This window comes from Ornithodoros turicata, chromosome 2 (assembly GCF_037126465.1).
Source record: "Ornithodoros turicata isolate Travis chromosome 2, ASM3712646v1, whole genome shotgun sequence".
In the NCBI taxonomy this organism is placed as follows: domain Eukaryota; kingdom Metazoa; phylum Arthropoda; class Arachnida; order Ixodida; family Argasidae; genus Ornithodoros; species Ornithodoros turicata.
In genome coordinates this window covers 27,311,683-27,323,431 of record NC_088202.1, presented here as the reverse complement: position 1 = coordinate 27,323,431, position 11,749 = coordinate 27,311,683, and the positions used below count along the sequence as shown (strand labels likewise).

At 46.1% G+C, this 11,749-nt stretch overlaps 1 protein-coding gene and 1 long non-coding RNA gene across 3 annotated transcripts in view; one reads left to right on the top strand and one right to left on the bottom strand.

Annotated features, from left to right (window-relative positions):
• The first annotated feature begins 5,058 nt into the window (after positions 1 to 5,058).
• LOC135385252 (U21-ctenitoxin-Pn1a-like) overlaps positions 5,059 to 11,749 on the top strand; it is a 19,705-nt gene continuing 13,014 nt past the window's right edge. For both annotated transcript variants that reach the window (XM_064614457.1, XM_064614458.1), the window contains exons 1-3: positions 5,059 to 5,161; positions 6,396 to 6,484; positions 10,063 to 10,160. In XM_064614457.1, coding sequence (XP_064470527.1) covers positions 5,107 to 5,161; positions 6,396 to 6,484; positions 10,063 to 10,160 — 242 coding nt within the window. In that variant the 5' untranslated portion in view covers positions 5,059 to 5,106. The remainder of the gene's footprint in view (positions 5,162 to 6,395; positions 6,485 to 10,062; positions 10,161 to 11,749) is intronic.
• Positions 10,911 to 11,749, bottom strand: part of LOC135385255 (uncharacterized) — a 26,943-nt gene continuing 26,104 nt past the window's right edge. The window contains exon 3 of the long non-coding RNA XR_010420373.1: positions 10,911 to 11,261. This is a non-coding gene — a long non-coding RNA (uncharacterized LOC135385255). The remainder of the gene's footprint in view (positions 11,262 to 11,749) is intronic.

The following is an 11,749-nucleotide window of genomic DNA, read 5'->3' as shown; positions in this document are numbered from 1 at the left end:
TTGTTTCTAGATTGCTTGAATGCGTGACATGGTGGCAACGCGTCATGGGCCACAGCTATAGAGATGCAAAATTTCCGGAAATTTTGAATTGCTCGAAAAAAAAGAAGAAAGAAGAAAACGGTCTTTTTCGTGTTTTTTTTTCCCCGAAAAATTGAAAAAATTGAAACAAACGCGGTTACTGCTGAGTCGAAGCATTGCCGACCAAACCACAGCATACAATGAGATAGAAACATTAGTAGTGCTCATCCTCTAGGCGTAAATGCAGCGCAGAGCGTCCCATGAGGCTGCTGTCTACTCAGCGATAGGAAATTAGAACAACCCGTCCACTCCGACCAGAACTCCGGCATTACGTGAACGCAATGGCGATCGCTTGGAGCCATAGAAATCTTAAGGAGTATGCTTGAAGGAAACCTCCGAAACTGGGACGTACGGGCGAGGGGAGCGCCATATTGAATCAGCTACTGTTGCCGCGGCGCATGCAAACAAAGGAATCCAGTAAGCATACAGCAAACATAACGCCAAAAATGTTTTTGGAACAGTAACACACCGCCAGAACCCATGAAACCGTAAGATATATGAAAACACACACACACACACGAAGAAACAGACACGACACGGACGCCACATGGGGACGCCATCTCCGCCGCTGCTGCTGCCTCAACCAGCCTTGACTACACGCCTGGATAGGGGCGGACACTGACAAAATATGTAGCCGACGGAAGCAGAGGAGCAACCGAGCAAGTGTTGCAACAGCTTTTGGAACTGTGGCTGCTTTCACGGGCTGGAAATACACGACGTTTCCTCGGCTGATTCAATGTTGCTGCCTCCGAGCGCATACATTGAGAGAGGGAAGAGCCCCGTTCAAGTGCTTTGCTCTCCTCCGATCCTCCTCCCCAGCTTTCCTTCTAGCCTCTCCCCGTAAGATTTCTATGCTTGGAGCGGTCAGACGGAGCTCTAAGTTGGCGGTTGTTGGCGGATTAGAGGCATCTAAGGCACTGTTGGCGGGTTGGAACGCATCAAAGGCACGAAAATTTACATTTTTGAATTTTGTCGCCTGGTAATTTTGGGCTATTCTTCCGGAGACGAGGAAAAAAAATTTTTTTTTCCCAAAAAATTTCCGTTTTTTTTTTCGGGGCTTCGCATCTCTAGCCAGAGCCCCAAAGACAAGTTGAAGCCCCGAAAGGACATCGTTGATGGAAACCATTGAAGGCCAGCCACAGCCACAAGCTTCTAAAATGCTGCATAGTATGTCAAGCCTTCTTCCTCTGCCCAGACCGCTGGGTGCTACACATGGTCTATGGAAATCCTGGAGACTATGGAGAAGTGAGTTCCAACTATTTTCTGTTGCAACTGGTTTGAAGTAGATGTGGCTTTTACAGCGCAGTGGCGTTACCGCCTGAGGCAAGTTGACTCTCCCCACTGCAGTCACTGTGGTGCTGTAGAAGATCTAGAGCACATTCTTCTCCATTGCCCACACTACTAACCTTCCCGAACCGTGTTCTCCGGATCCATTAGTACCCCCTTTACCCCTCTCTCACAAAATTGCTTGGCCCCTGGCCACATCAAGCCCACCAACGCTCTGCCATCAAAGCTCTCTTCACCTTTCTGGATACCATAAGACTCCGATCCTTATTGTGTAGGGGCTCATTATTTCATTCCCCGCATCACTATCAGCAATGGGGTAGAGTATCGCACCTGGCGATGAAACTCCCCATCCATCATCTCACAATAAAGTTGCTGTTGTTACTGGGAGCACAGGGAAAACATTCACAGCCATGTCGGCTTCGTGTTGAAGTCTAACAGGCTCATCATACCGAGGTCTATGCGATATGAAACATTGACATTGTTGCACACGGTACACTATGGTGAAGAAAAGATAAAAGAACTGGCTCGGCGAAGTAATGTTTTGGTCGGGCATGTACTCTGCTATCGCGCAGCTAGCCAACAGCTGTTCGAGCTGCGAGAAGTATAAAGCCCGCAACGTAAGGCTTCCGGCGATGAGTCACGACATTCCAAGTCTGCACACTCGATGCTTACCAAGTCTGCCCTGGGAAACGGTAGGATGCGACCTCTTTTCCCATGCAGGACAGGAATATATTATTGTCGTGGATCTCTCTTAATTTTTCTTTGAGATTCGTCAGCTGCTCACGACGACAGCCAGCATCGTAATTTCGTTTCTAACGGAGGTTTTTAGTATACACGCAATTCCCGTGAATCTTGTCACAGATAACGGTCTGCCGTTCAGTTGCTATACATTTAAAGAAGATGTGTACAAGGTCAATGTGACACACATAACTTCAAGTGCTCATTACTCTCGTGTCAATGGAATGGTACAGCGAGCTGATTTGGAGGTAAAGAAGCTTCTAAGGAAACACCCTTATAAGAGTGATGAATTTCGATGTGCACTATTGGTGTGGAGGAATACACACCGAGGCAAAACCCTCAAGTCCCCCTCGCAAAGACTAATGGGACGACAAACGCGCACTTTATTGCAAATTCATTACAGACATCTCGAACCCAAAGTCGTGCCGCCACAAAATGTCATTGGTCGTCTGCGCGACATACGTCACCGTCAGCGGTGCTTCTATAATAGAGGCATACAAGGCAGTTACCGGACCTCCACAGTGACGACCCCATATCAGTATACGAACAACAAGCTCGTGCGTGGTCAGGAGCTACCGTACTGGACCCAGCTGGGGCACCCCGGTCTTATCTCATCAGAACGGAAGATGGACGGGAACTTCGTCGCTCCTGGGAACACCTTCGTGCAACACCGGAACCTCTGCAACCCAGTCTGTCTACCCAAGATCCCGGCTAAGAACCATCAGCGGCGTCGACGCTTAGGTGAAGCTCCCGTCGGTGTCGAAGCCCGCGAAGATATGCAAGACCAGAGCACTGAACCTTTATTGCGATAATTAAGTTGTAAGATGACTGAGTGTCATTCTTATTAAATCGTTGTAGTTGGTATACTTTCATTGATGCATTGTGAGAACGCACTTGTAAGGGAAGATGCAGTGTTACCAAAGTTCGATAAGTTCCCTTTCCATCTTGTTTGCGCCCGCTCCCCTTTGCGTGATAAAAGAGCATGTGTATGCCTGTACAGCCGTCAGTGGGAGGTGTTGCTACAGAGAATAAACGGTTCCTAAACCACTTGATTGCGTGACAGTTACAAGAATTTCCTGCACTCTAAGAAAAAGGGAGTAAGTTTAGTCCTTTTGGGAACTAAATGCGTTGCGTTGCGTTGTGTACTAAATGAGTTAAAAATTTAGGGAGTAAATGCACGGGAGTAAATGAATGTCACAGAGTGGAGTCTGCATCTCACGCTCTGTGCTAAAAAATCACAGGTACATAGTTCATGCGCATGAATGAAAATACGTACTTTGAATTTCCTTTGGTTTTCCTCAGACGCTTTCAGACATATGTCGGCACAGTTCCCTTAGAAGTCGGCCCAGGACGCACATTCCCCCAGGGCGTGAGTCGTGACGTTGCCCACATACGTGAGGCCGACAACGGCAAGCCCTATCACCACCACCACCACCACGTACTTTGAATTAAACCGTCAACCGTGTCGAGTAATATCAAGTCTTGACATGCATAGGGCACGATTTCACAAGAAAGAACCGCGAACTATTTTTCTTCTGTGTGGGCGAAAAATTCCTAAGTTAGCTAAGTTATATAGCCTTAGTTCATCAAAATCACGAAGAGCACATAATTACGTGGACTGCCGCATTCGGGAGACCACTTACAGATTTCGTTGACTCTTTGCATTCCTGGGAAGTAAATTTCCGGGTCAGGGGACTAAAATGGGGAGTAGTTGCAATGTACTGGACTAGAAGCTGTAATTACTCCACATTTCACTCCTTTTTTTTTCTAGAGTGTGGCTTGCGTGTCGCGCTGTCCTATCCAACTGGTCGTTTACACGGTTGACACTACTTCCGTGTATGATCAATCGAACTATGCTGTACTTACAAGCTGGACGAAAGCGTTTCCTTCAAAAAGTTCTGTGTGCTTGTGTCTTCTCTAGCGGCACCAGTGACTTAGTGATTACCTATATCTGGAGCTCCACCCACTTTTTGAGGTGCCGGGCCAATCAAAGGTCGAAATACGTTCATGTACTATTGCAGGCTATCGTGAGTTATATTTCATCATTACTTACTGTATATGCCACCATGCTGGGGAAACTGGATTGGACTGGATTGAAACGGATATCCATAGTGACATACAGAAAAAAAAAAAAAAAACAACAACAAGAAGTCACTTCTATTAACGCCATCTGGATGGAGGGAGACAGGAAGTTGCAGGACGGCAGAACCGCTTCTTGGTAGCCGACGTCGATGCTTCAGTTGGTAACGTGTTGGCTAGCTGAGCTCAAGATCGCGGGTTCGATCTCGACCAAGGCCTGTAGCTATGTGGGGAAGGTAAACACTGCTTCCAGTACCATGGGTCAGAGACTTCCGACGCACGTCAAAACAACGGCAGGCGGTCTAAATTAACCTTCCATCCGCGACGAAACATGTCATTTTCGCGTAAATAATTATTGCGGAGGAAAGCTGACTTGATTGGATGGATACAAGCGGGTATATACTCACAAAACGAAATAAAAGTAAGATGTGAATTGTTTTTTCGTTTTATTTTTGTTTTTTGCCACGAGATTCTCGCTTTGCCGTTCCAAGCTGCACCTCCATTTTGGGGAGATTTGGTGTGATGTCGGCCACCATAGAAACCACCACCTCAACAGTAAATTTATGATGGTGAATTGGGAAATTCGTCACATGAAGTGCGGCCCGCTACCTCCTCCCAAGAGGCACAATGAAACCAGGAACGAATGAAAACCGCTAAAGTCTGATTGACAAGTCTTGCCTCTAGATGTCAGGCTTCTCCCAATCGCCATACTCCATTTTGATACACGGCACTGTGTCTACCTTTGCTCTTGCGCCCCCGCGCCTCCCATAGCGGGATTTGATGCTTAGACGAAGGTAAGTACGAGGCGAAGGTTGCACGCATAGTCAGCGCATCCAAAACGAATTGATGACGATCAAAGTACCCTAGTGTGCGAATATAAAAAACATCGAGGTCCAGGAACGAAGGACTCGATGCGTCAACAAGATGTCTCGGAGCATCGCAACCGCTGCCTTGGCATTAGTGACTCTTACTACTGGGGGTTCGTACTTCCCCTTCATTATTCTATTAGTTAATGCTGAGTACTAGAACGCATTTAGATCTGGAAAATACCACAGTGCTGGGAAGAATACAAAGACGGGTACAGGAGGGATGCCACTAGAAAACACTGAACTGCCTACTGTAAACTTTTTGACCTGTTGTCAAGAATACACTCTCGCGCTTTGATAAGCACTAAACGTACAGGCGTTTCGTTTAAATTCTATAAAAGCAAATTGTTGTAGGGCAGTAAAAGATTATTTACGTCGTACCTTTAAGGCAGAATTGGGAAGTGGACAGTTCCCTATACCAGAGAGTTCAAAAGCTGCGCAGTTCTGTTTTCTGCTTGCTAGATACACAGAAAGAAAGTACTTCATTTGCAAATGAGCTTGAAGTACAGGTCGTGGGTGTTCGAAGTACCACAGGAGACAGGGTATCCTAATTCACGAACGTGTTGTTGATCTAAAATCTTATCCGATATGCCATCGACAGTTTCGCATTAGCGACAGGAACAAAACACATTGGTCACGCATAACACAACTGAATTTAGTTTTCTTTATTTAGCCAGGTGTTTCTGTGCAAGCTCGTTAATGAAAACATGACAACTAGACCAGTGTTTCCCAAAGTGTGGTCCGCGGACCCCTGGGGGTCCGCGAGAGTGTCCGTGGGAGTCCGCGACCGTCTCTCACATTTCAGTGAGGATTTTCGTCCCCGCAAACACGCGCTCGTACATGCTGCCCGATTTCCAAACACCCAGAACTTCCAAAATTGCTACAAGCATGCTTCAACGGCTAGCTTCTAATTTCTGATAGAAAAGTCCTGCAATGCACGTTTGTCCGCGTCATACACATACAAACAAGAAGAAGAAACCGGTCCGGAATCGCTTCTGAAGCTGTATCGAAAGGACGCAGCAGCTGACGAGGTTGCTGGTTATGCACTGGCTGTGACGGTGTGTGTTTGCAGGTGCGGATGGGGGTGGGGGGGGGGGGCGTGAATTGGTTCTCATCGCTTACAGGGGTCCATCACCGCCAAAAGTTTGGGAAACACTGAACTAGACAAGGAATACGACTAGAAAAACTTTGTATCTTTCTGAGGGAGAGAAAGACAGAGAGAGAGAGAGAAAAGGAAAATTGAGATATATACACATTGCACTTACAACATTGCTCGAAAATTACCACACAAATTCTTTGTAGAATATCTTTTTTTACGTCGTCTCACTGTTCTGTTATATTGTTTAGCAACAGCCGTACCAAGTGGAGGGTACAGCGACGTGGAACTTGGTATCGCAGGTGGAAAAAACGCCACTCCAGGGCAATTCCCATGGCATGTAAGGACCTTTTACGATAGATACTGTAAAGATATGCGTAGATTATCGATATCCATCCAAACAAGGCGGCCCTTCCGCTGGTGTGATAATCAGTATATACGTCGCAAACCGTTTCCTCAAAGAATACACGCGGGAAACAGGGAAAAGGGGGAAGACGATGGTCTCTGTTGTACCATTGTGTCGAATGATACAGTTACCGCTGCTCTCTTTAGCAGACAGCGGGCTCGGGGAGTATCCCGTAGTTAAGCATCCACATGCTCAGAAACGTTCAAAATCTCAAATCGGCACAGTCTTAATGCTGCACAGCCTGGAACCCGCGCGGGGCCTGTAGTCAACGAACATGGATTAACTTTGGTCTCACTGCGGTACTTATATAGGTCTCTCATGACCATAAACTAACCAACGTCGCTTTGTTTTGTGTTGCCCCAGTGCGCCCGCCCTGCGCTGAGCCTAAACGTCGCTAAAATGTGCATTTCATTCGACCAAACGACTTCGATGAACATCGAAAACACGCGAAGCTAGTACGTTGGCTCAGTGAGATCCTACTTTGAAACACGGCAATTGTTAGACCTCGCAGATATAAGCTTTGATTTTCGCGATTTGTGTTTCAGGTATTGTGGATTTGGAGAACGAATTTTGAACGCGGGGATATCGTGGCAAGCCCACGGTTCTTGTGTCGGTTAAAGGGGCACTAAAGTGCAAAAACACCTTGCTCTCAAATGAAAGTCCGTGTTTCAATTAGTGTAATACAAGCAAAATTAGCTCACACAGCGCTACCGTTTAAAAGAAGAGAAAAAAAGAAGAAAAACGCAATGAAAACAGAGCCGTCTTTGGCGGCAACGAATGGGGTCCCCAGGAAGCAAAGACTGGCGGCATCCAATGAGACAACAGGAGAAGCGCGCGCTTACCTATCGTGGCCGTGTAGATTTGGAACGGGTCCGATCGTAGTGTTCCGTATATGCGTGGCATGATGCGCACTGCTTCATTCTTCAATACCGATTCACTGAATTGTAGCCCACAAGAGTTCTCGCGAATATTCCACTGACAACATTTATCTTCACGGCCTTCGGACGGCGACGCCAGTCCGCTTCGCAACGAGCACTACATTTTTCACCTAGACTGCTCCATGGTGTGGCACGCCCAGCATGCACTAAAAACACCGATGCGCGAACTGGAACGACGTTCAGTGCTTAGCGCCGAAGCAAGAAAGAGCCCTGTATAATTTCTATTGCGGCTCCCTCTCTGTAGAATTAAGATAGCGTGGAACGTGATCTGAAGCGAACTTGTTTCTGCATTTTAGTGCCCCTTTAAGAAACTGGTACACAAGGGCGGATACATCTAATTTCCAACAAACTAGAAATGAGAACAATTGTCACTCTGAATGACAGTCTGTTTTGAACGTAAGAGCGGTGAAGTTCTCTTCTCAGGGTGTATATGATAAGAAAAGCGTGAACGTGGGTGATCAGCACCAAGCAGACGCGACGATGTTTCTTCGTGTAGCCTGCTTTACTTGGTGTCTGTAACGTTTACTTGTGTTTACGTTTACTTCGACTGCTTTCTTTTCGTATTCGAAGTTTTTCCTCGAAGACGCATGAAGACACACAGGTGCACTATTTTCCAGGTTCCACTCAATGTTCCGTCTACTTTGGCACATACACACATACAAAAAAGCACCAGAAATATGTCCGTCCACAGAGAAGGCATGTTATGCGACATTGCGTGTACAAAGCACGCTCAGTATACGGCGCCGACGGCGCCACAGCGTATAGGAGGAACGTTCACGTATCTATTCATATAGTGCGTTGCCCTCTAGGATAGTCATGGGTGGTTCTCCACTCTAATTCCATCTCGCGTCACCACTGAGGAATCGTGCCGCAAAACGGAAGGCATGGTTATACCCAGGGTTGCGGAATGGGGGCTCCCTGGCTCCCATTCCATTCCAATTACATTCCGAGGAGTAGAATAGAAATAGAAAGAAAAAATGGAAACGTAGGTCGCACTTGTCCGAGGAATAGAGATGTGTGCTAGTTCCATTCCTTTCAATTCCAAGGAATCGAGATATGGTCAATTCCCACTCCTGGAATGGTTTGCGAACCCCATTCCATTCCTTAAATTGTAAAGAATAAATAAAACAAATAATCAACGATTTTGAACTATAATGAATTACCAAAAGCATTTCGAATTAAAAACAATATACAATATTTCGGAACTACGCAACGCGGGAGAGACGCCCGAAAGTTGTTCATGTGTAGCAAACCTAGTCTTGTTTCGTGACTTGATTTGCATCACGAAATTTACAACGCTTGAATAGAGTGAGGCAGGCTTCTTTGTAATTTGTGAATTAGAAGTGGCGATCATGTCCGTAAGTTCTTGCAGAGGCCAATTTCTTGCGCACAGTTTCGGCGGCAGCAATTTCTTCATGCGCCCATTATTTTTCTATATATATGATTGCCTCTTCCTGACTCGGCTAACTGCACGCCTGTCCCCCTGTTGCCCGTTTCAGCATTTTTCGTAGTTCCGTGCATTCTTGAATTATGTTGTGCGTGACCGCGAAGCGATACAGAAAAAATTCGACAATATTATTTCCCTTTTCATCGTGGCAGGTCCGATGCGCAGGCATAATTTCTAGGGGCGCAAGGGCAAAAACCATTGGGTCGAAACCGAAACTACCATAGGGACAACCAGGCCATTCCACTCCTATTCCATTCCGCTTGAGAGGAGGGGCTCATTCCATTCCCCTTTCATCTCTAAGAAGGCTGCAGCCATTCCATTCCCATTCCATTCCTGATAAAGCTGGAATGATTCCTGCATCGATCCTTCCAACTCTTGAGTGACATCTCTGCAACCCTGGTTATGATCACCAGGTGTCTGACGATTCTTCATGTTGCTACAGAAGTGGACGTTAGTAGTGGGCCGGTAGAACCGATCTTGCACTAACATTTGGGTATGCCCAAGGTCTGTCAGCGTTTGGTGCCCAAAATGTTGACAGATGAAAAAAAGAAAAATCGAGTTGAACGTTATGAACTGTTAGCCATGAATCTATGATAAACGCTGCTCAGAGCTGCTTTTATACCAGTTGGTGACCGGAGAAGACGTGGACCTACCACTGAAACCACAAAAGCAAGCAGGAAAGCATGGCTTGGAAATACAAGTATTCTTCTGCGCCCGTAAAATTCGAGACGGCTTTTATGCAGAATGATCGTGGCGACATTTGTTGGGGATGGAGATGGCATTCTGCTAATTGACCACCTACCTTGCGTGTGCCCGTTTTTAAGTACCCCGTAGTCAAGGTTTTCACTGGTTTTAAATACCTGGTTTCACCTACCACCCGATACTATACGATAATAGGAGCCGATATTATGCTGAAGTGCTGGTTCGGTTGCGTGAGGCTGTTAAAGAGAAGCGCCGGGTAAAATTAAGCCAAAAATAATCTTCCAATAAGCTCTTACAGTTTAAGTGAGGAGAATGTGCCAGTACCTCTTAGCACACGTTGACAACACTGATTACCAAGATACTGAAGCCTTTTTTGTGCAGGTTGACCACGACCTGACAGTTTTTCATGCTTTATATCTATTTAGGTTAGACTGCATATCACAGTGAAGGACACGAGTTTCCTGTGCGGGGGAAGTTTGATAACACCAACCGTTGTCGTCACAGCAGCCCACTGCGTAGACAAGTGAGTATGCTTTATGAACATTACACGAGTGAATGAGGTAGAGTGCTTTGTGGTAGGAACAAAGGCACGGGAAAAATGTGCGACTTTTCACCTCTCCTCATCCAATTAAAAAAAGAACAAAACTGTTCACACAGGGGTGTGTGAAGGTGCGAAAAGCAACTATTGCGCTTGCTTGGAACACCGAGGTAAGGCAAAGCCCACCATAATTGTGGTTGTTGATCGAGCGGCCCTCCGTGATGAGCTTCGTATTTCTGCATTTCTTTCCGTTTCTTTGTTTTTCGGGATTCCCTCCTGACTAATTCCAGAGTAGGCCATCTTGCGCTCTACGTATGAGGTTGAGACTTTCGGGTTCGTTGAAGCCAGTCAACCCTGTATTTAGCACGACCTGTATCCTTGACACCTACGGTATCAATAACTTTGCCACATTCCTAACATGTATACCGCAACACTCATTAAGAACCAACAGACAGGAAACGGGTGGAGGGGGTGGGGAATATAAAGGATACACGGTGAAAGACGGATGAGATGGATTACAGAAGACGACTTTAAAAAAGGGGTGGAGGCTATATGTTACTTCAAATGCAGTGCACCTTAAGTGCCTCATCATTTCTTCTTATGCTCAACGCGCGAGAACCCGCCCTAAAAATGCATGTGATAGATGGAGTCAAGAGATGTTGCGAACGGTTCCCATAGGCCACGATTACTTCCACGATCATGAGGTATCGCTGACTGTAGTCACCAAAAAGGGGGTTCAATATTTGACACATGTTTTATTGCCCGCGAAAAATAAAATAAAATCCTTGCTGATGCAACGAGAAGTAATGCGATGACAATAGTTCAACTGTAGTAAGACAATGAGGCATAATTTAAAATCGCGCGTAATGGTTTGCACATACCGGTCAAATGTAGGAGCATAACTGCAATCACTTATGATGTAATGCTAGAGACGATAACGCGCTGTAGGGTTGGGGGTGAAGAAAAACTATTTTGGTCGACCCTGTCCATGAGTGCCCAAAGTAGCACACACAACCATCCCTCAAAGTAGTTGCCGAAGTCTTGATCCCATTCCGTCTCGGATTCGACGACTAACCGGAAAGATACCTGCAAGGGACACATAAAAAGGATGTACCGGGGTTTAGAAGGAAGCCCTCCAAGACGAAGAGAGAGCGACAGACAGTCTGTAATTTTACCGTATACGTACAAGGTTTTCACCATAGATCAACTAAGTTAAAGGTACTGTAAAGCAGTAGACAAGCATGATATGCCGGTGATGTGACTAGAGACTTTGTTGCTTCTAAATACCATATGCGGAACCATACGACCGACAACGCGCTATAAATATTTTTAATTTGCCATGAAAGATGCGGCGTATTGGAGCGGTGCGACGCCTGGTGTCAAACAACCCCCTGTACAGCGGGCAACACTGAAAATTGGTATTGCACACTATTACATCGGAACTTCGTTATTTTAGTAACCATATTATTAGTTTTTCTGTTTACCTATGCATTCTGAAACCCCTGCTAACAGTTTAAACTTTTAACCCCTGTTTTTGCGAAGTAACCCAGTGCTGGCCGCTGTTCGATGGGGGC